The sequence below is a fragment of the Amblyomma americanum genome, chromosome 1 (genome assembly GCF_052857255.1).
Source record: "Amblyomma americanum isolate KBUSLIRL-KWMA chromosome 1, ASM5285725v1, whole genome shotgun sequence".
NCBI lineage: Eukaryota > Metazoa > Arthropoda > Arachnida > Ixodida > Ixodidae > Amblyomma > Amblyomma americanum.
In genome coordinates, this window is record NC_135497.1 from 355,260,385 (window position 1) to 355,285,109 (window position 24,725).

The following is a 24,725-nucleotide window of genomic DNA, read 5'->3' on the forward strand; positions in this document are numbered from 1 at the left end:
TCCAAGTGAAACCAGCGCTAAGCTAAATAGTTAACAGCACGCCATCCCAAAGCATCAAATTCGCAAATAGCCGCTCACTCTTAGACCGGCGTTTCTTCAGCTGTCAACAGGAGAGAACCATGGCTGGCTATACTGCGTTATTTACGAGATGGGACAAAATCCGGCAGTCGGGTTCCACAGCGCGCTCTCGTCGAGAATGTCAAGGCGCTTAAATTCAGCCTGCATTTAAAAGATCGATAGGCAATACCTGATTCGTCAACGTTTTTGCGTCTGAACTTCCTGGTAAGTCGTTAAGGAATGCAGTGCACGCTGGGCTCCCCGAGCCATGTCGCCTCCGCCGACTCACAACGGGTAGAGCCTATGAGCTGCAGGCGACCATGCACCTCCAGACTATGTACACTGTGGTTGGCTCATGAGCGCGTGAGAATAGCTCACTTGTGGTAGCCGTCGCGTGCGCTGGCTACTGCAGGAAATAGTCAGATGAAGTGTGGATTCCAGTAAGCTATTCTTCCTGTGCGCTGTGCTCTGGCCGCCGACGTGTCTCAAATCAAGGAAGCCCACGCTGTCCTTACGTTATCAAAATAGCTTGGCGGTTGGACCCTGCAGGCACACCGTGCTTAAAGGGGTGCAAAAAGGGGTACAGAGTTGCGGAGGCATCCGCATTTTCCCTTTGAAAAAAGTCTTTGGGCCCAATTATCATGAAATTTAGCTCAAAACATAAGCGCGCAGCATTAATAATTACGAACAATTTTGCTCCGGCAGTTTCGGACTTGGTCGGCGCCAGCGCTGAAATGAACATTGACGTGACGGTCGACCGGCCAACACCGTCGACGGCAAGCGCTGCTCATTCCAGCGAACAACCACTGGGTTCGGTTACGTCACAATAATTGGGGGCAAGTGAACCATGACTTCACTTCATTCAGGTCCATATGCCGAGCGGCTCCTCAGACAACATTTAATATCGTAATTATGTTCGACTCAATGCTTTCGACAGGAACTTGTTAGAAGGTATCGCCCATGAAACAAAAATATCGTTTGTGTGCGTTCTAAATTTTGTGTCTGTACCCCTTCAAGCGTTCCAAGAGTAGACCGAGATTCTTGCCTCTGAATGGATCCCGAAGACAGCTTCCTGCCTGGTCTGCTGGCATTCGCCAAGGACACCGTGGCTGCCGCGTGGGACAAAAGTGGCTGTGCCAGCTGACTACTCTGCATCTTGCTGGTGATGACTCGATGACTGGTGATAGAGCGGGTGGTCCCGCGTGTGGCTTCTTTCTTCGGAATGTCTCGCCAGAGGTGACGGCGGCTCATGAGCACCAAGCCTTCCGGAAACGAACAAAAACGACCTGGAAATTTGAAGAAGCCGACATGAGTGCACTGTAACAATTGGGCTGATCTGCTGGCAGATATAAGTATATCTTTCTTTAATTGAAAGGACAGTTGCAGGCAAACATGAGTTACAGGTAGTCTGGGGGAATAGCGTTGCAAAATTTACGAGTATATCACAACAAAAAACAAGGATTTGGTAAGCTAGGAGTGACGTCGAAGTCAAGAGCGAACAGTGACATACATGTTTATGTTGCACATGTTCGTGTGAGCGCTGTTCCGAGTACAAAAACAAAGAATGAAGTGCGCTCTGTGGTGCGGTGGAAGACACGTAAAGAATGCTATGCTATATCAGTATGAATGTGTATTGTACAATGTAAATGGAGCAAAAACGGACACGAGCGGATTGAGGCACACTGCGTGCGCGGCGGGCTGCATGCACATGAGTGCGAGGTCGAGGGATTTGCTTGGTGCTTCGAGTGGTCAGAACGGAAACAACGCAAGGATGACGGAGCAAAGAAAAACGTCTCCGGCTCACTGCCAGAACTGCAGAGCGCATTGCCAAATGTGAAACGTGCAGTGCGCGACGGGCCGTGCGGTGAGAACAGCGACAGGTAGACTTAGCGAGTATAATGGCACGTGTGGCAAACGCCAAAGGCGCAAGGACTGCAGCAGCGAGGAGGCGACATGTACAACGCCTGACAAAAGTCTATCGGCTACAGTGTTTGCTTCCAGCCATTTAGTGGAGGAGTTTAGGCACCCGTAGAGCTTTAACATTAATTTAGGCGAGATCTTTTTAATCCGGAACACATTTTTGTTTTTCATTGTATAAGCCACGATTCACGCCACCAGACAGACCTGGACACGAGGCACGTGAGTTCCCGCCGCGGCCGCCTAGGTATGACGCGTGGAGGGCTGCCGCGCGTGCGATACGGGCGGCCATGTATCGCGCTCTGCCCAAGGCACAGTGAGCCTAAACGTCAGCGTGACCAGATCAAGTCGAGCGCACGCAGGTTGGTTAGGAAAAACCTTTTCAGGCGCACCAGAACGAGACAGTCAATCAGGCTAGCGGGTGTATATTGTCTCGCTTTTGACACGTCAGAAATGGTTTTGACGATATATTTTCGGTTTCATTCTGCCGTGGAATAACCACAGCACCACCCAGACAGGGCAGGCGTTTTAGCATAGAGTTTCAGCGTAGTGCTATTTAGTTGAGCAAAGGAAACCGTCAAGAAAACCAAAGTTGTTGAAAATTTTACCAAGCGCCATCGCCTCCAATGTCGCATTGCATGCCTAGCGGCTTCTGCACACCAACGCATGTCAGAAGCCATGCGTGCAATCTGCCCGCACTCTCCTCATCGCTTCCCCCTTTTTTTTTACTGCGGTAGCAGTAACGTAACTGGGAAAATTACGGCGTCTGTATGAAGCCTCTATGCTCCAGAAGCACAACCTACCAGCAACCTCCCCGCCACACCACTCCACACTCGTAAACAACTTCGTGTGCCTATGCAATGGAGAAGGAGGAAAGAACATTTATTGAGCTCTCAAATTCGTTTTTGAAGGCTTCAGACGGTGTCTTCCTTCTTCGGTTGACATTCCATCTTGTTACAGGATTGGGGCCCTAGTCTAAGGCTCCACTGAGTATGGCTGCGCCTCGCAATCTGTTTATCCGACCCTTTTGAGTCTCCAGGTGTGTGCTGGTCAGCATACCCTCCCACTGTTCCATATTCGGGTTATTGACTATCGTAATGATCGGGGGCTCTCTTTTTACAGGCCCATGACGTATGATAGAGTGTTGGTTTATCACCTCACCATGGGCATCTTGCCTCGTACTGTGTAGGAAACATTTTCCTTAAGATATTTAGGTTGGGGAAGGTGTCTGGATTATTCTCCATCCAGCTGCATCTTCAGTGTTTAGTCTTGCGTTGGGTGGTGGATATCTTCTAACACCTTTGTAGTAATTCAGTATATATATCTCTGAATATTTTAGAGTTACTGGTTCGGGTTCCTCGTAGCTCTATGCATACGGTGCTCGGCTTGTAGGCCCTCGAGCCACTCTATCAGCCACTTGGTTTCCCTTTACCGCTGTATGCCCTGGTATCCAGACAATCGTGTGTTTAATGTTTTTTTTTGTCGGCTGGGTGGGTGTGTATAATGCGTGGCGCTCTGCTCCCTATTCTGCCATTCATGTAATTTCGACTTGCCGTTTGCGAGTCTGTTACGATTGTCAGGGATCTGAACGGTACGGTTGCCTTCCGAGATTGCTAGAGCTATAGCCGCCTCTTCCGCCTCCACAACCGTGCAGTCGTTTAGTGACGCGCTTGTAACTTCTTGTAGGTTTTCGTTTACAACTGTGGCCAGTGCGCCGTTGTGGTGGTCGTATCTCGCAGCTTCAGTGTATGCAACGTTGCTTTTCTAATCTAACCTTTTTTTGCATGTGTTCGGCCCTAGCTTCTCTTCTTGCCTTATATAGATTTGTATCCACATTTTTTGTATGGGCGCGACATGTATTGTGCTCCAATAATTTTCAGGTATCTCTTTTGTGGCCTCGAGTTCCTTTACTAATCCTTCGCTGCAGTATCTTCTTAAGAGTACCTTTCCTGCTTTGGTTTGGTTTAAGCTTCGGATTTGGTTGCTCATTGTTGCCTCCTTTAGCTCGAGAAAGGTATTATGTATCCCTAGCGCTAATAGTTTTTCGGTTGATGTGCGTTGCGGCAGGTGTAATGCTCTTTTGTATGCCTGCCTTATTATAGCGTCAATTCTTTTCTCTTCCTGCTTGGTGTAGTTATGGTAGGGGAGGCTGTATGTTACTCTGCTGATAACGAGGCTTGTGACCAGCTGGAGCGTGTCTTCCTCCCTCATCCCGTCTTCTGTTTATCACGCGTGCTACTTGCGCCGTGGTGTTCTTGAGTAGCGCCAGAGTGTGGTTGCATCTTTGATTGGACTGGAGCCACATTCCTAGTATTTTTACGGTTGTCTTCTCTGGTATCGGCTGCCCTTCCAGATAAACCCTTAGCTTATACGCTTCTTCTTGCGGCACCGTCTGGTTCATCTAGCCTCTCCAGACTCTTAGCAGTTCTAATTTCTCTGTAGAGCAAGTTAGGCCTCTTGCTTTTACGTATTCCTCTATGCATGTGGCCGCTTCTTGCAGCTTCTCTTTTTCTCCGAGCGCGCCTCGGTTTATCCACACCGTGATGTCGTCGGCGTACATCGCGTGTCTGATTCCTTCTATCTTTTCTAGTTGCTTGGCCAGTCCGATCATTGCTATAATGAAGAGTAGTGGTGAAATTACTGATCCGCAGTTTGCAATGGCAACTACGAGCACGAGGCGCAAGGCTTGCACAAGGGCGCTCTTCGCACGCGCTCAGGAGCGAAAGGGTTGGCAACCTGGGGCCGAGGAGCGCGGATATGATTCACGTCGGCTCCGGAAATTCTGTCTCGTTGTACCAGAAACGTTTATCGGATGTTGGATTCAATGATACCTTGTGCGTGGGAACACGTCAGGACCACGTGGATACCAAATTTGTGACTGTGAGTGCAACCGTTTGTCTGTTGCTATCGATTTTGTGCGAAATGCAGCGATGGCGTAGAGGTAGAACATCCGCCTCGCGTGCAAGAGGACCGGGGTTCAAATCCTGGTGCCGCGCAATTCTCCGCCGGGTTTTAAAAAAATCCGCGTGTCGATGGAATTGCATAACCAGGCCTGGAGTGCGGCCTGATCTCGGTGACCAGAACCGACAACGCACTTTCTCACCAGAGCAGGATTTGGCCACCCTGGTGTAGTACTTGGCCACAACCTTCTATGATCAAACCAATTAACCCTCGGCCCTCAGTCCCCAGCGGCTGCAGAGCAACTGACCACGGCGGCGGTCAGACCTGTGACGCAGCGGAGGGTGCTAAGAATCTCTGGCTCCGGACAGGCCGCCATTGGAGTCTGAACCTGGCAACGTTTAACGCTAGAACTTTAGCTAGTGAGGCTAGCCTAGCAGTGCTGTTTGAGGAACTAGCGGGAATTAAATGGGATGTGATAGGGCGTAGCGAAGTTAGGAGGACAGGTGAGGCGTATACAGTACTAAAGGACGGACACGTACTGTGCTATCGCGGGTTAGAGGATAGACGAGAACTAGGTGCGGGATTCCTCATTAATAAGGATATAGCTGGCAACGTAGAGGAGTTCTACACTATTACCGAGAGGGTAGCAGCTATAGTAATTAGGCTGAATAGAAGGTACAAGCTGAAAGTGGCGGAGGCCTACGCACCCACATCCAGCCAAGATGACCAGACCGTTGAAAGTTTCTATGAGGACGTACAATCGGCAATGAATAAAGTAAAATCGCAGTACACTGTACTGATGGGCGACTTCAATGCGAAGGTGGGCAAGAAGCAGGCTGACGACCACGCGGTAGGTGACTATGGGATAGGCTCTAGAAATAGCAGGGGAGAGTTATTAGTCGAATTCGCGGACAGAAATAATTTACGGATCATGAATACCTTCTTCGGTAAACGAGAAAACAGGAAGTGGACCTGGAAGAGCCCCAATGGTGAGATTAAAAATGAAATCGACTTCATACTATGCGCTAAACCTGGCATCATTCAGGATGTGGCCGTCCTCGGAAAGATGCGTTGTAGCGACCACAGAATGGTAAGGTCTAGAATTAGCTTAGACCTGAAGAGGGAACGGAAGAAGCTAGTGAAGAAGAAGACCATTAACGAGTTAGCCGTAAGAGGGAAAGCACAGGAGTTTAGGATAGCGCTGCAAAACAGATATTCGGCTTTAACTGAGGAAGATGATCTTGATGTTCATTCAATGCACGATAATCTGACATCAATAATTACAGAGTGCGCAGAAGAAGTAGGCGGTAGGACAGTTCGAAAAGATACCGGGAAGCTATCTCAGGTGACGAAAGATCTAATTAAGAAGCGCCAAAACATGCGGGCATGTAACCCTACAGATAGAATAGAACTAACGGAGCTATCAAAGTTAATAAACAAGCGCAAGGTAGCCGACATAAGGATGTTTAATATGGAGAAAATCGAGCATGCTATAAAGAACGGAGGTAGGCTAACAACAGTGAAGAGGAAACTAGGCATAGGTAAAAACCAGATGTATGCATTAAGAGACAAGCAGGGCAATGTCATTAGCAATATGGATAAGATAGTTAACGTAGCCGAAGAGTTCTATACAGACCTGTACAGTAGCCAATGTAATCAGAGCGTTAATGAGACAGACAGCAGTGCACAGCAATGCGTCATCCCGCCAGTAACGAAAGATGAACTAAAGAAAGCCTTAGAAGCAATGAAAAGGGGAAAAGCAGCTGGGGAGGATCAGGTAACAGCAGATCTGTTGAAGGATGGAGGGGACATCGTGCTAGAAAAACTAGCCACCCTGTATACGCAATGCCTTATGACCTCGACTGTACCAGAAGCTTGGAAGAATGCAAACATTATCTTAATTCATAAGAAGGGAGACGCCAAGGACTTGAAAAATTACAGGCCGATCAGCTTACTATCCGTTGCCTACAAAGTATTTACTAAGGTAATCGCTAATACAGTGAGAGCAACGTTAGACTTTAATCAACCAAATGATCAGGCAGGCTTTCGTAAAGGATATTCCACAATAGATCATATTCACACTATCAATCAGGTGATAGAGAAATGCGCAGAATATAACCAACCTCTATATATAGCTTTCATTGATTACGAGAAAGCATTCGACTCAGTGGAAACCTCAGCAGTCATACAGGCATTGCGTATTCAGGGGGTAGAAGAGCCTTATGTCAAAATACTGGATGATATATATAGCAACTGCACACCTACTATAGTCCTCCATAAAGTTAGCAATAAAATTCCAATAAGGAAGGGCGTCAGGCAAGGAGACACGATCTCGCCAATGCTGTTCACCGCATGTTTACAGGAGGTATTTCGAGGCCTGAATTGGGAACAGTTGGGAATAAGAATAAATGGAGAATACCTAAATAATCTGCGATTTGCTGATGACATTGCCTTGCTGAGTCACTCAGAAGGTGAACTGCAAATCATGATCAATCAGTTAGACAGGCAGAGCAGATCGATGGGTCTAAAAATTAACATGCAGAAAACCAAGGTAATGGTTTGGTTTGGTTTATGGGAATTTAACGTCCCAAAGCAACTCAGGCTGTGAGAGACGCCGTAGTGAAGGGCTCCGGGAATTTCGACCAACTGGGGTTCTTTAACGTGCACTGACATCGCACAGTACACGGGCCCTCTAGAATTTCGCCTCCATCGAAATTCGACCGCCGCGGCCGGGATCGAACCCACGACTTTCGGGCCAGCAGCCGAGTGCCATAACCACTCAGCCACCGCGGCGGCTAAAACCAAGGTAATGTTCAACAGCCTAGCAAGGGAACAACAGTTCACAATCGGCAGCGAGAGCCTAGAAATTGTGACGGAATACGTCTACTTAGGGCAGGTAGTGACAGCTGATCCGGATCATGAGAGGGAGATAACTAGAAGGATAAGAATGGGGTGGAGCGCATATGGCAAATTCTCGCAGATCATGAGTGGCAGTTTACCAATTTCCCTCAAGAGGAAAGTGTACAACAGCATAATCTTACCGGTACCCACCTACGGGGCAGAAACGTGGAGGCTAACGAAAAGAGTTCAGCTTAAGTTAAGGACAACGCAGCGAGCCATGGAAAGAAAAATGATAGGTGTAACGTTAAGAGATCGGAAGCGGGCAAGTGGGTGAGGGAACAAACACGAGTTAATGACATCCTAGTCGAAATCAAGAGAAAGAAATGGGCTTGGGCAGGGCATGTAATGCGAAGGCAAGATAACCGCTGGTCCTTAAGGGTAACGGAGTGGATTCCAAGAGAAAGTAAGCGGAGCAGGGGGCGGCAGAAGGTTAGGTGGGCGGATGAGATTAAGAAGTTTGCAGGCAAAGGGTGGATGCAGCTGGCAAAGGATAGGGATAATTGGAGAGACATGGGAGAGGCCTTTGCCCTGCAGTGGGTGTAGTAAGGCTGAAGATGATGATGATGATGATGATGATGATCGATTTTGTGCGGGCCGCTTGGGACGCGCTAGGCGTCCGTTAGGCCTAGCCCATCTTCGGCCGGAGACGCCGGCCGGGAGGCCCCTACGCCGCCGGTCAACCGCCGATTATGTGGACCCACCATGTCGATGGAGGTGACCGTCGAAGGTACGGACCCCGATCCGGAACATTATGACAGTAGCTGGGTCAAAGTGCTCCAACGAAAGGTTGAAGCGAAACACGAACGGAAGCTTCTCGAAGGTTCCATGGAGAACGCCAAGATGGAGACGCACCGTGTCGGACGCGGGGAAGCCGGAGACAAATTTGCAGGTGGGGCCGTTTTAGGTCCTACCAAAGCGGTCCGGAGGAAAGCGGCTGAACGATCGATCGCTATGAATCTTCCGAGATTCCCGGATGAAGGCATCAAGGTGATTATTAGACCTCGTGAAGGTCTGGGCGTGATTAAACGCACGTCGGGCCCGCTGATCAGTCAGGCCCTCGCCAAGGCTGTCGGACTCGGCTGGTCGGAGCAGGTTCGATGCAGCTTCGATGCAGCTGCAGCTTCGATGCAGCTTCGATGAGCTCTTCCCGAAAGCGCGCGTGATCTCGAAGGGAGGGCCCCTTTTGATAGTCGGGGACTTTAACGCGCATCACCCGGCATGGGGGTATAAGTACACGCAAGTAAAAGGACGCGAACTATGGACTAGTATTCAGCAGAATGGCCTAGTGCTTCTGACGGATCCCCTAAGACCTACCAGGCAGGGCAACAGTGTTTCGACAGACACGTCCCTGGACTTAACTGTAACCGGAGGCCGCATCTCTGCCACCTGGTGCAACACGGACGAAAACTTGGGTAGCGATCATAAAATTATCGAAATTGCAGTCGACAACGGACCACCGGTTTCCCGCACCAAGAAGGTGGCTTCGGTGAACTGGGAAGGTTTCCGAAATGGCCGCACGGGTCAGGAGGAAGGCGTAAGCAACATTGATGAGTGGAGTAAAAATGTCCTTCAGTCGGTCCGCGAGGCAACAGAGGAGGTAGAGGTTGACGAAGAAGTCGAGGGAGTAGATCGTCACATGGTCCGTCTCTGGCGCAAGAAGAAAGATCTTGAAACGCGAATCGCGCACAAGAGGGGGAACAGGAACTTGCGAAGACAATTGGCCGTGCTTAACAAGGAAATCGAAGAGTACGCGCTCGTTTTAACAAGGCAAAACTGGAACAACATTTGCGACAAACTGGACCGGAACATCGGGAAAGCAGGCACGTGGCACTTGCTTCGGCATCTTCTAGATCCGGACAAATCCATACTGGAGGCCAGGCAACAACTTCACCGGCTAGTACATACACTTGACGGGACCACCGATACGCTCATATCCCAAGTCCGGGACCGGTACTTGAGCTGCGCGACGGGTACAGCTGAACCATTACCAGATTACGGGGGGCAGGAACACCCGGACTTCGATAAACCGATAACGGTTGCCGAAGTCCGGGCAGAAATAAACAGATTGAGAACCAGGACTGCCGCGGGTCCGGACAAGGTCAGCAACCGAATTCTAAGAAATTTGGAGGACACGTCGATCCGACATCTCGCTACCTTTATGCAGGAGTGTTGGGAAGCCGATCGACTACCGACAGCATGGAAGGACGCGAACCTTGTGTTCCTCCCGAAGCAGGGAAAACAGCCGGGTTTCGAGCACCTGCGTCCCATTTCGCTCACGGCCTGCGTGGGCAAACTGATGGAACATGCGACTCAGACCTGGCTGAAACGATTTTTTGAGGACAAGTGTTTCTATACAAATACCATGACTGGATTTAGACCGCATTTGTCGGCATGTGATGTCATGCTGCAGCTAAAAGAAGAGATAATAGAAAATTCAACGCTAGACACCAGGGTGATCGTTGGTCTAGACGTGTCGAAAGCTTTCGACAACGTAAAGCACTCGGCCTTTCTGGAGGGTATGGCTGCGTTAGACGTGGGTGTTCCATTCTGGAGGGTATGGCTGCGTTAGACGTGGGTGTTCGTACCTACAACCACATACGCGATTTCCTTACAAACAGAACGGCATCTATAAGCGTGAGGGGTAACACACTGACGGGTATTCGACTGGGCAAGAAGGGCACACCGCAGGGATCGGTGTTGTCCTCGACCCTCTTTAATATCGCAATGCTTGGCCTCCCCGCACAACTGGACAAAATTCCGGGGCTGAACCATACGTTGAACGCAGATGACCTGACTCTCTGGATGTGCAGGGGCAGTGATAGCCAAATTGAACTGACGCTTCAAAGAGCTCTAGATGTAACAGAAAAATACTTAGAACCAATCGGTCTCAGCTGCTCGGCCAAGAAATCGGAAGCGCTATTTCTCGCGCCCATGCGGTCGCCACAGCGTCGGCGCATAGAGCAGGACGGACCGTATAACGCGGGAATCACACTCAGGGTCAACGGTAACGTAATACCAGCGGTGGAAAGCATTAGGGTTCTAGGATTACGAATTCAGGCGAACGGCAGGAACTCGGAAACGATTCAGAGACTAGAGACTAGCACCAAACTTGCCGACTCCTAAAACGAATCGCTAACAAACATGCGGGTATGAAAGAAGCTAACCTCCTTAGGCTAGTGCAATCTTTTATAATCAGCAGGATAGTCTACGTGGCACCTTATTTGCGGCTTTACCAGGCGGAAAAGAACAAGCTGGATGTTTTAATCCGTAAAGGGATAAAAACAGCACTAGGTTTACCACCCTGTGCGCCAACAAACAAGATTTTGAGTCTAGGGGTTTCGAATACCCTCGAAGAGCTCATTGAGGCTGCAAGGACCTCGCAGTATCAGAGACATTTACGCAGTCGTACTGGTCGCAGCATTCTGCAGAAGCTGGGGCACGAGCCTCGAGCGTGCTCGAGAAATACGGACCCGGTTCCTAGACAGGTTAGGGACAAATTAAAGATACCCCCACTCAACAAAAACATGCATCCCATCTACCATGAGACCCCGCTTCCAGGGCCGGCAGGATGTCTTGTATACGGATGCCGCAGAATGCACAAACAGTTCAGGGCACATTTCGGTAGCCACTAGGGAAAACGGAGGCCCGGTAGCGTGCTGCAGCACCAGACACTCGACAGTAATGGAGGCGGAAGAGTTGGCCATTGCGCTGGCTCTAACTCAACAACAGGTTAAAATTATCGTGAGTGACTCAAAATCAGCGATTAGAAACTTTGACGCGGGCTGCATTTCAGCTACAGCAGCACGAGTGTTGGCCGGCAGTCCACCACCGGCAGAACTGGTAGCGCTCATTTGGACACCCGCGCACCAAGGGTTGAGGGGAAACGAGAAAGAGCACGCACTGGCCCGAGGATTAGCTACTTTCCGGGATCCCAGTGGCGTCTTGTGCACAACCCCGTCCCCCTCGCGCGATGAGGAGCTCCTACAGTTCGATGACGACCTTAACACGTATCAGGAAATCCTAAACCATTACAAATTAGGCCGAGCGGTACTTCCAAAAGCAAGTAAGCAGCTAAACAAAAACGAAGAGGTTGTATGGCGCAAGCTCCAAACCGGAGTATTCCCTAACACTCAGCTTTATAGCAAGTGGCACCCTGAGATTTTCAGCCCCGGGTGCAAACGTTGCGACGGCATAGCGGACATGATCCATATGGCATGGACATGTCCGAGCTTTGGACAACTTGACCTGAACCAGAGCGCACAGATCGTGTAGGAAACCAATTCAGACTTGCTTGCGAGTGCCACATGCTGTGCCACCGTTCTGGTAGAAAAGTCACAGTCGCAAAGCGTACACGCACAGATCGTGTACGAACTCTGAATCTCTGTCGGAGCATGCGCCGCCAGGCCGAATATTCCAGGCGCTTGCAGAGCGGTTACGTGAAGGAAACGGAACCTGAAAGCCTTCTGGCTTCCATCGACCGTTGCAAATGGTAATTGTATTTTATTTATTTCACATCATACATACGCAACAGTACATGCACATTACATCCTCAGGCCATTCGCGAGATAACAGCTGCTTGATCGGCACCGAAACACGCCTTTAAAGCTTGACCAGTGTAGTTCCCAGCCAGTAAGTCTCCAGATGACACTGTCAATACGATCCACGAAAACATTTCACTATCGCCGTGCACACCCAGTTTTTCTTTCATTGCTTCCACTGATTAACACCAACGCTGCATTTGCAGAGCACAAAACCAGACCACCGCGGCAATGATCAATCGTCAAAAATTTGCAAATCCTAGTGCAGTCACCGCCGCGAACATATCAGTGCTCAGTGCTGCTTACGCATCAGTGCTACGTGGTCAGCGCTGCTTACGTACCGCGAAGGAAAGGTCCGAGACTCCTATTCATACTCCTTAACTTCGTCGGCTTGAACCTTTTGCAGAACTCGTGCGCACGAAGCTCATAGCACTGCCACTTCGCTACTTCATCGTCGGGAATCGGGCGACTGCGACCGGCGGCGCAGCGCTGAGATGGGTAAGCTTTTGGCGACGTGCTTCTAACGGCAGCAAAAAGGATCATGTAAAAAATTATCTGCTAGCTACTTCTTGCCTGTCCAATGCGCCCTACGGCCTGTTTCATCGCAGTCGCCGTGCATAATGGCTTTGTCTATTCAATATTTTTTTTTTCGTGCGTCGTCGTCGATGCTTGTATACTGCCCCATCGCAGGACGAGAGCATGCTGCGTATGTGCATGACTTGAGCGCAAACAGTGATAGTCGCCAAAGGTTAGCCTGTGCTGGTATGGTTAATACGTCGCCGTAGTCTGGCTACTGCGCGTAATCGCTGCAGCTACTTTCACGTGCGTTTGAACGATTTTAACGGACCATGGTTTCTTTTGCCGCAGCGACCGTGAAGCGCTGAAACCTGTCACTTGAGTAGACGGTGTGTGTACTTTTCCTCACACCGTGCAGATGCTGTCAGTGGGCTAGCACACGACCGTTATGTGCCAGTGCGCGCCTCAATACATCGCATATGTCGTGCTCATAGAAAGCCTTGTCCTAATTTTATTATTTTGGTTGCACTGCAGCTGACATTTGGTGCGAGAACACACCACGAAGCAAAGTCGAATCGAGGTTCTGTCGGTTTTGGTATGGTGCATGCATAATCAGCGATATTTCTAAAAAAAATAATTAGTATAGAGAACGATATCGACATAGCGACTGCAATGATACAGGCGAGCAGGGGGAGAAAGTAGTAACCGCAAATACAAATAGCGACAGCAGACAATTTTCTCAGGAATATTTGCTTCAACATTGGTAACGCACTTCTCCCATTGGTGGCATGTACCCCATGTGATCCGGAGAACCCGAACAAGAGCTCTTCTTGGCCCGACCACTCTGACTTACTTTAGGCATTAAATTCTTTTAGCTCTAATCTCGGCAAACTCCGGCGAACATCGTAAAAAGCTGAAGAATACGAAGCCGAACCAGAAGAATGTTAGCCCAGACCTGAAGAGCATGAACTCGAACGTATCCGAAACACGTATCTTGTCTGTCCGAATGGGATTGGGCAGAAAAATAATTATTAGGGTTTGAACTAGGTTAAACCTATTATATTGCGAAAGCATTCCCAAATCACCAAGGAGCCGCCGCGGTGGCTCCGTGGTTATGGCGCTCGGCTGCTGACCCGAAAGACGAGGGTTCGATCCCCCCGGCCGCGGCAGTTGAATTTTGATGAAGGCGAAATTCTAGAGGCCCGTGCACTGTGCGATCTCAGTGCACGTTAAATAACCCCAGGTCGAAATTTCCGGAGCCCTTCACTACGGCGTCTCTCATAGCCTGAGTCGCTTTGGGACGTTAAAACCCCATAAACCAAAAAAAAATCACCAAGGTCCAATTTTGGCAATTGTCCGGGACTATTTCGGGGACTGCCAAATCTGCCAAGGTCAAAACTCGAAGGTGGGTGGACCAAATTTCGGGACTAGCCCGGGCCAAATTTCTATGTGATCACCTTCGTGTTGGGCGTGGTCAATTATGGCTAGACATTTATTTTGGCCCAAATCTGCCAAGATGAAATTTTTGGGCGTGGGTGGGCCATGCTTTGGGGCTGGCCCGGGGTGGTCAAGGTTCACCATGTCCAGCGGACCGATTCTCGATATTCGCCGATCCCCCCAGAGCGGGGCGTACCCGTGACTTATACATCGGGGCGGCGCCAGACGAAATTGCAAAATAAAGAAGTATGAAATAATAAATACTGTCGTCTGCTGCCTGGTGCCAAGTACAAAAAACACCGATGCTCTAAAGTCATGCCTGAAGCCGAGCAGCTGCGGCGTGTACGTACATGCGTACGCGTCGCTCAGTATTGCCGAAGAGAGGGAAGTGAAACGCGTTGCGGCGGCGGTCCTCGCGTAACCGCCACACACTTTCGCTGGGTGATGGTGCTGAACGCGACGTGCTGATGGTGATGGGTGATGGTGCTGAACGCATGCGAAGACCTTACAAGCCGGTCGTCACGGAAAAAAAAAATGAGCTTCGGTTCAACTACTGCTAAACCTGGTTAGAGAGCGAAAGCTGAGGTGTATCGGGATACTATAGACGCGGCTTGGCGTCTGCAACGTTGTGTTCCGCACACTGGATAGGGAGTGCGTCCATCCTGCTACCCTAACAGGTGGCAGTTAAATTAATCGCTGATCGCGAGAGGTTGCTAACCCAATGAACGCTGCGGCCTATTGCTGCAGTGCCGCGTGTCTGCCGAAAAAGTTGCCTGCCCACATCTCTCTCTCTCACCACCGCCACGTACCTCAAAGCGCGATTGAGGCGTCCGTACTGTCCCAGAGAGCCAGTCACGCGCCTTCCTTTCCTAAAAAATCATCGGAGTCTAGAACGATGTCAATGCTAACGGTAATGAACACAATGAACGGCGACGGTCTGTAGCTTCAGTGCCGCGCTTCTGCTACAACGTTGTGAATGCCAACGCATGCAGCGCACATGTGTCGCTACCGCCATGTAGGTTAAAGCGGCCGTGAAGTCACTCCATTCCCCGTTTATCGCTCTCCCAGTCAGTCCGTGGTGTGTTGGTGTTGTTATGTTTTATGTTTTTGGAAGAGAACAGACTTTCTTCTTTTTAATGCCTTTACTTTTTATGACTAGGCTTCAAGGCTATCGCCGGACACTCCGTATTCAGTTTTTTTTCCCTCCATGACCGAAAGGGAAAGCCGGAGCCACCGTATAAGCGTTTCTGAAAGAGCAATGAAAAAGCACTTCATCTACGATGAGAATGCCGGCAAGACAGCGAGGCGCAATTGGCTTGGCCCTAAAACGTAACTACGACTCAAAAATACAATTTTTGGAAAATTATACGTTGCAAGGAAGTGTTGTTTTGCAGTGAGTATGCCCTGTAAAAAAATATGGTAACTGCACATCGCAGTAAACTAGAAGAAAAGAAGACAAAAAATGAATTTGCCCATAGCGAGAGAGGTCCAGCTTTCTCTTCATTCCGCGAAACGTAGCGAACCGTGGAAAATAATTGTTTTTTTTTTGCGTTTAACAGCCATGCTTATTAGCCAATATTCCTACAAAAAAAAATTTAATTCTAAAAATACTACACTTTAGAAGTCTTTTTCTCTTTATGAAAAATATAAACGTTTTATTAGTGTAGTCTGATAGTACAGGACGCGCCCTATGTCCGTGCACAGGATATGTTCGTGCCGCGAGAAACTTACCCTATCCCCGCACTAAAAGCCAGCTCTTCGCATGGCCTGGCGCTGCGTTTACAAATTTTGCCAAGAAAAACAGGAATTAGGAAGCGCAACTTCTATTACCACATCTCCATGCTGACAAGTGCAACACCTGGGTATTTGTATGAATTAATTCATGAAGTGGAAGTCGTTCCTCCACGCAATGCACAGTCACCGTCAGTCTTCGAAATGAATCTAACATAAGTTAAGCATGTAGAAGTACTTTGCACTTTTAAAGTGTCTCCGAGACTCCTACAAGAAACGTGCAGAGTGGTCACTGCAGCGGACTGTTGCGTTCTTAGTTCACAAAAAGAAACTTGTTCCCTTCTTTCACATTTAAATGCACAGGTACCACAGGTCCCCGCTGAGCAAAACCCTGCTTGCTGCGTAAATGGCTCCCAGTTAGGGGCAAGCGAAATTTATGCCTAGCAGGCACCAGACACTGTGCACAGCGGTGCACAGCTCACTTCGAGTCAAGCGCCTTTGGATGCTTCGGATCTAAAATGAACTGCGTGCGTAGCTGCACTAGACAAGCACAAAGTGCGCAAAATATCACCAAACCTACTGCAATGAAATCGAAACTCAAACAAAAAAAATCCAGTCCGTAGCACAGTCAACAAGCCACTAGATGTTTATCCGGTTTCGACGTCATCCCAGCATGCTTCGGGCGTCCATGGTGAATGTAGTGAAAAGCAAGACCTACTGAACTAGAGACCTGAACATTTGGTGGGGTCCTATAGGACTGCTTGCGCCAACTTTCGTTAACTTTTTCGCCGTTGAGGGCGCTCGGTTGACCTGTTCGTTAAGTATCTCAATGACGATATAAAGCAGTTTGGAGAAGGCGCCGATATTATTCTGCTGGGGGGCATGAATAACCACATCGAGGATCTGGATGGATATGCAGATTGGAACGGGAAGTTGATGCTAGACTTCTGTGAGCGACACAACCTAGTTATTGTAAATAGAGAAACTAAGTGTGAGGGACAAATCACTTGCGAATCCCGTAACAGGCACGCGACCATTGACTACTGCTTAATGTCGCAGGGGATGTATAGCAAGCTCGCAATAATGGAAATAGACGAAGAGGGGAAGTACAGCCTCGGACGTGATCATAAGCGTATTAGTCTACAGTTGGGAGCCTTGCTCAAAAGAGAAATGAAGGGCAGTCAAAAAGAGTACGAAAAATTAAACGACGAAAAAATGGCGCAAACAGCGGCCGGCATAGAGGAAGCAATAGAGACACATCCCATGGAAAAGTGGGATTATAATGAGTCAGAACTACTCATTAGTACAAAAATTAAAGAGGTAAAAGGAGTAAACCGCTGAAGAGAAAAGGGGAAGCCACGAAATTGGTGGAATAAGTAAATTAGAGAGGCCATCGAAAAACGACGGTTGACATCACGGGAACACAGATAAGCAAAGAGGGTGCAGTTATCTGAAGAGGAAATAGGCCGAAAATGGGTATCTTATCGACAAATGAAACAGCAAGTGCAGGTCCTCGTCCAGGCTGAAATAAAGCAGTCCTCTGATCGCTGGCTGGCTGAAGTTCGCAATGAATTTAAAGGGGGGCCAAGAAAATTCTGGGACCATATAAGCTGGCTGGGCAAAGCGAATCACAGAAAGCAGAAACAGATTCATCATGCCGAGGGAAAATGTTTAGAGGGAGATGACTACATCTGTTATAGCTGAGTCATTTAAGAAACACGATAGGATAATCACCCCAAATGAGGGAGCAACACATGATAGCACAATAGAAAACAGCGTAGAACTGACCAATCTTAACTGGAAAAAGGCGGAAGCAAACATTCCAAGATGTACGTCCGCAGGGATAGACGAAATTCCAATCCAGCTAATTAATGAACTTGGACCAACAAGCAAGGAAACTCTGATAAAAGCATTGGAGGCCGTTATAACAAATAAGCAAAATCCGCACAGCTGGAAACAGTAAAATGTATTTGATTTATAAAGGAAAAGGCGATAAGACGAACATTAAATCCTTCCGACCGATTACGATAACATCATTTATATACAGGCTGGCGATGCAGGCGGTGAAAATAAAAATGCAGTCATGGCTAGAAAGTAATAGAATACTCGGAGAACTCCAGAACGGGTTCAGAACTGGTAGGCGCTTAGATGATAGCCTGTTTGTGCTTATCCAGTGCATAGAAATAGCTAAGGCGGAAAACAGACCTCTGTATTTAGCCTTCCTGGACATAAGCGGTGCATACGACAACGTGAACAGGGAACTTCTGTGGAGCATATTAAAAGATGAAGGTGTCGGTCATGAGATAATTGATTTTATACAGGAAATATATCGAGAAAATGAAGCAGAAATAACAGGGAAGGAATTAAGAGTAAAACAACTGTCGAGGTACACAAAGGATTAAGGCAAGATTGTCCTCTATCACCACTGCTGTTCATGCTTTATATGATAAGTATGGAAAGAAGGCTACAAGGAAGTATCTAGATTATGATCTGTCGTACAGGTTAGACAGAAAGGTTGTTGAGCAACGACTACCGGGTTTAAAGTATGCGGACGATATTGAACTGTTAGCAGATAGCCAGGAAAATTTGATAACTTTGTTTAATTGCTGTGGAGACGAAGGAGACAGTCTAGGTTTCAGTTTTAGCGCGACTAAGTCAGGTGTGATGGTTTTCAACGGTGCAACTGATTAGGAGCTTACAATACAAGGCCATGAAATACCCTGAGTGGCCGAATACAAGTATCTCGGGGTATGGGTAAACGAAGGGCATATGTCCACGGAAAATCACGAATAGTCTCTCATAGCAAAAGGGCGAAGAGATTCCGGAATAATGAAACATAGGGCATTGCGGCGGTACAACAGGTATGAAGTACTGAGAGGTATTTGAATAATGGTGCCGGGGCTTACTTTCGGGAATGCGGGTCTATGCTTAAAGGCTGAAGTACAGTCGCGATTAGAAGTAAATCAGAGAGCCGTTGGAAGATTATCACTAAGTGGCCACGGGAAAACAACAAACGAGGTAACAGGGGGATATGGGCTGGGCAACGTTCGAAGCAGGGGAAGCTCAGAGTAAAATAGTATACGAAGAACGCCTGAGGAAATTGGACGATAACAGGTGGACAGCTAAGGTATTTAAATACCTATACAGAAAGAGCGTTAACTCACAGTGGCGGAAAAGAACTACAGATCTGCCCAGTAAGTTTGCCAGACACGAGGAAGGAGAAAGAGCATTAAACGACAGGTTAGAAACGTCGAAGGTAAAAATTGGATATATTCAATAGAAAAGAAGCATAGTGAAGAAGTATATCGATACTGGAAAAGGCAGATCAGGAAGGAAACGCTTTATGATAATTCAAGAGGCAGTGCCCTCCTCTTTGAAGCTAGGTCAGGGTGTTTTAGAACGCGCAGCTACAAAAAGAAATTTAACGAAGGAGATAGCACATTTGCTGTGTGTGGTAAATCTGTAGAAACAATAGAACACCTCATTCTAAAATGTGATGGTATCCATCCCAATGTCGATGCAGGCACAGTAACTCTCCCTGAGGCCCTAGGGTTTAGAGATAACAACAGTCATGTAAATAAATCTGCGGTGGAATTTAGCAATAAGCGATTGGAGGATTGGTGGCTCAAAAGCAGAGAGGTGACATAAGTATAAAACTGTAGGAAGACGTATTTTAAAAAAAAAGGCGAATTTTATTGACAACTTGCTGCAGTGTTAAACAAAAAAAGGAAAAAACTGAGCATGGTGGCAACTACCACCACCCCGTTTCAAAGCGGACGACCCGTCCGTCCGTCCGTCCAACCATCCATCCATCCATCCATCCATCTGTCATGATCATCATCATCGACTGCTTTCGACAAATAATTTCTCTTCTCACTGCCTCCCTGTGCATTTGTACTGTATTATTATTTTGAAACGTATTAATGAACAATGCAAATATGACATTTCTCAAAATCCTAGCGGTGAATATTGTTTTCGCGCATGCATGCGTGAGACTTTTCGGCATCCATGCTGGGCAATGGATGAATGACGAATACTCAAAACGTAGGCAAGTGACAAAACTATCACATCCTTGAAGTAAAATAACCGACGCCATCTTGCTCAACAGGTTAATTGTAGCGCCACGCCGCCCGTAGCTGCCCTTCCCTAGCGGCAAAAGGCATGAACTATAACATGCGCGCTGGAGCAGTGCCAAATGTGCAGGCCTCTAGTTCAATAGGTCGTGATGAAAACCCGCCAGCTTTCCCTCTAGTGTACACTAAGACACTATGGTCAAAAGCATCAAATCCGAAAGCGATATAGGGAATATTCACTATATGAAGACATAGCCTCATTAGCATGCTGTTACGTACTCATGCTTTGCTTTGTGATCATTAAATATGAAGTGTGCCTGCATGCAGACTTCACAAAAACTTTACATTAAAGGAAGTCACATATAACTGTGTAGAGTGGCAGGTACATTACATAATTTTAAAAAAAGGCTCTCAGTAGTGCTACTTGCTTTTTAATGTTTGGAAAAGCCCACAATCTCGTTTTGACTGAAATGAGCACATAGCACTTACCAAAAGCATATAGGAAGCTACACCGCTCGTGTAATGCCAGTACACAGCAAAATGTGAGAGGTGAAACAAAATTTGTCATGCACAGCTCTAAAATTCCTTTGCTGTAAGACAACACTATGCATAAGCCGATTATCGTGTATTTTCAGGACTACAAGGAAAAACCTCAGTCCTGCAGAGCGCCCACGAGCAAAAAGGAAGAGATTTTTCACTCCAGAATGATTAATGCGCAGAAACGCGGCACAAACACAAACTGCTTTGGACTAGTGCGAAGGCAGAAATAGATAACGTACAGAAGGTCCAGCTGATACACGACAGGCTGCGAATTTATGACTAGTATTTTTCTTCGGATTGTGTCTCGAATTGGCGCAAACAGATTTCCGAAACTGATAGCTCGCCGAGCCGCAAACAAAATTTTAGAACGAACAGCTTTGCGGCCGATAGCTAGCTCTTACAGTCGCATCAGCTCCGGCTTCTTTTCACGCAATGCCAGAAGTATAGTTCCACCGAACTATCATCTGTGCAGAAAAGATATGGGTTTTCGCGTCGGCGGTATTGCAGTCGTAACTAAATCCGGTGTTCGTGTAACAATTGCAGATCGAAAAATGAAACACGAAAATCTGTTCTTGAAGGGTATCTATCTGGGGAATGTGTTTTTGTGCTCTGCCAAGGAATCGTTTAAATTATGGTTTGTCGGTTTCTATGTTGACTTGGCGGTAGATATAATGTTCACTCTTGGCCTCCAGCAGGTTGTTAAAGGGTCCCCGAAACACATTTTCAGTGCATTCCTTTGCATGTATCTTGCATAGAATGAGTTATAGTGATGCTATTAGCATCGTTCGTACGGCGTATACTGCGGTTTTTAATATTTTAATTAGCTCGCAAAAACAAATTCGTGGCGTTGACGGTGTCACCATACAGTGGCGGTTTTTAGCAGCGGATATGACATCACTTAGTGGGAGCTCGATGATTGGACAAGGAGTAAATATACTGCAAATTGTGTTAATAACTAGGGATACGTTTTGTAAATTTTTTGCTTTATATTACATTAACTAAACCAACTTGTTTGCCATAGATAAAAGCACTGTAGAGCAAGTAAAACAAAAATACACCCACGAGAGGCTCTGAGTACTTTTTAATCGAAGGAATTTGCGCACTACGACCTAGCACTCAACACTTATGGCTACTCTCTACTTATCTGAGAGCGGCTTTGCGGATCAGCAGCGCTCGGCTGCTAACCCGAAAGACGCGGTTTCGTTGAATTTCGATGAAGGCGAAATTCTAGAGGCCCGTGTACTGTGCGATGTTAGTGCACGTTAAAGAACCCCAGGCCGAAGTTTTCGGAGCCCTTCACTACGGCGTCCCTCATAGCCTGAGTCTCTTTGGGACGTTAAAACCCCATAAACCAAACCAAAATACCAAGGGTCAAATTTTGGCAATTGTCCGGGACTTATTCGGGGGTTTCCAAATCTGCCAAGGTCAAAACTCGAAGTGGGTGGACAAAATTTCGGGACTAGCCCGGACCGAATTTCTAAGTGATCACCATCGTGTTGAGCGTGGTCAATTATGGCTAGACATTGATTTTGGCCCAAATCTGCCAAGGTGAAATTTTTGGACGTGGGTGGGCCATGCTTTTTGGCTGGATCAGGGTGGTCAAGGTTCACCATGTCTAGCGGCCCGTTTCTCGATATTCGCCGATCCCCCCAGAGCGGGCGTACCCGTGACTTGTACATCGAGGCGGTGCCAGACGAAATTGCAAAATAAAGAAGTATGAAATAATAAATACTGTCGTCTGCTACCTGGTGCCAAGTACAAAACACACCGATGCTCTAAAGTCATGCCTGAAGCCGAGCAGCTGCGGCGCGTACGTACATGCGTACGCGTCGCTCAGTATTGCCGAAGAGAGGGAAGTGAAACGCGTCGCGGCGGCGGTCCTCGCGTAACCGCCCCGCACTTTCGCCGGGTGATGGTGCTGAACGCGACGTGCTAATGGTGATCGGTGATGGTGCTGAACGCATGCGAAGACATTACAAGACGGTCGTCACGGAAAAAAATGAGCTGCGGTTCAACTACTGCTAAACCTGGTTAGAGAGCGAAAGACGAGGTGGATCGGGCAACTAGACGCGGCTTGGCGTCTGTAACGTTGTGTTCCGCACACTGGATAGGGAGTGCGCCCACCCTGCCACCCGGGCAGGTGGCAGTTAAATTAACCGCTGATCGCGAGAGGTTGCTCACCCAATGAACGCTGCGGCCTATTGCTGCAGTGCCGCGTGTCTGCCGCAAAAGTTGTCCGCCCACATCTCTCTCTCTCACCACCATCACGTACCTCAAAGCGCGATTGAGGCGTCCGTACTGTCCCAGAGAGCCAGTCACGCGCCTTCCTTTCCTAAAAAATCATCGGAGTCTAGAACGTTGTCAACGCTAACGGTAATGAACACAATGATAGGGCCATTGCAATCTAAGCGTTCGTTTCGGTCCCAAAAGATGCGTTCATTTCACATTTAGCAGGCAGTGCGCATCGTCAGCTTGTGGAGGATAACCGGGCGGCGGCGCCAGATGGCGCCACGTTCCCGTCGCGACCAACCAGCGCGCTAGGAGCGACGGGCGATGTTAGGCGGTAAGCAGTAGCGGCACGTGCTATGCTGAATGTGTCTGATATATTGCGCAGGCGGTCACATCGTCGCAGTATCTCGCGCTCGAGTTCGGATCCATAAGTAAGGGAACGTCACTGATCAGTGTTCCCATATGCGCCGTCGCCGTGACGATGACGCATCGCTGGGTCAGCTGGGTGTTCACATGTTGTAACCATGCAAACGGCGCTGCCAGCCTTGGCATGAACGAGTTACAGAGAACAGGCAACCATGGAGTGCAGACTTCCGCCACCTGCTCAGATAGGCTGTTTTTATTGGTCGCACTAAGTGTCGTCATTCGGAGAGTGAAATGGGAATGGGAAGCTGCGCGAAAATCGAGTTGAGGGCAGCATTTTGTGCGCTTCTATTTTAAAATTTCTTCAATGAATAACTCCTGTTCCTATGCATCGATTCTCGTAATTCTTTTTGAGTCAGCATCTATGTGACAAAGAATCCAGCTGAAGTGTAACCGGCATCCGTTCAAGCAGTGTTTTGCAGCCCCTTTAATGACACCCGGGGAAATATTTTTCATCTATTCCTGAGCGAAGTATTTTATGGCCGAACGACAATGGTCGATGGTGGTATATCGGACCACAAGCTTATACCTTTTCCGGGAAAGTGCCTGCGGAGAACCAGCAAAATCGTAGAGCCGAAAAAAAATTACAGATTTCACTAAGGTAGATGATGTTGCGATCACAGATTATTTAAATACACACCTTCAAATAATTCAAAATAATGTTGTACTTTCATGGCAACGTTTTCAGGAGACTGTAAGGTACGGCACAGAGCACTATGTCCCTATAAAAGCAGTTCGAAAACAAGACTTGAGTCCTTGCATAAATCAAGATATTATTTAGGCCCAGCGCAAAATAAAAACTGAGGAAGACGGACAAGACGACGAACCCACAAATTGCGGAGCTGAAGCAAGTATTACTGACAAAAGATAAATTTGGCCAGAGATAAGTTCTATAGTTCGAATCTTAAAAATTTATTTCTAGCGATCCTAAAAAGTTTTCGCTACACCTATACGCCCAAGAAACCAACAGATAGAAAGCATTAAAATCAATGGCAATTGAAACACAGGATGCGCACAACATTGCAGACTACTTCAATGTTTATTTTCGAAGTGTGTTTGCAGAGCTTGATCAGACTGAACTTCCCAGTACAAGTAGCCCGTCGGTAGATCGTATTTTAATTGCTCGCGAAGGTGTTCTGGAATTGCTTCGAAATATAAATATTAAAAAGCCTGCTGGGCCACATAACAGTCCCAATGCTTTCTTGCGGCGATATTCTGAACAAATATCTCAATTCATTTCTATTTTTTTAGTTATGTTTAAAGTTAAGAGCAATACCATCGCACTGGCGAAAAGCGCGTGCTGTGCCGGTACACAAGAAAGGAGACCGCCAAACTGTCTCAAATTGCCATACAGTATATATTACTAGCACTTGTTGCAAGCTATTGCAACACATTGTCACTGGTTTCAAACAAGAGTTCATGAAAGGTCATAGCATACTGTCACCTTTTCAGCACAGTTTCA

General features: G+C 47.7%; 1 protein-coding gene across 1 annotated transcript in view; it reads right to left on the reverse strand.

The window, feature by feature from the left end:
• LOC144100586 (uncharacterized) overlaps positions 1-24,725 on the reverse strand; it is a 45,654-nt gene that overhangs the window by 9,719 nt on the left and 11,210 nt on the right. Inside the window, exon 4 of the mRNA XM_077633487.1 lies at positions 1,103-1,343. Within this exon, the coding sequence (XP_077489613.1) occupies positions 1,103-1,308 (206 nt within the window). The 5' untranslated portion in view covers positions 1,309-1,343. The remainder of the gene's footprint in view (positions 1-1,102; positions 1,344-24,725) is intronic.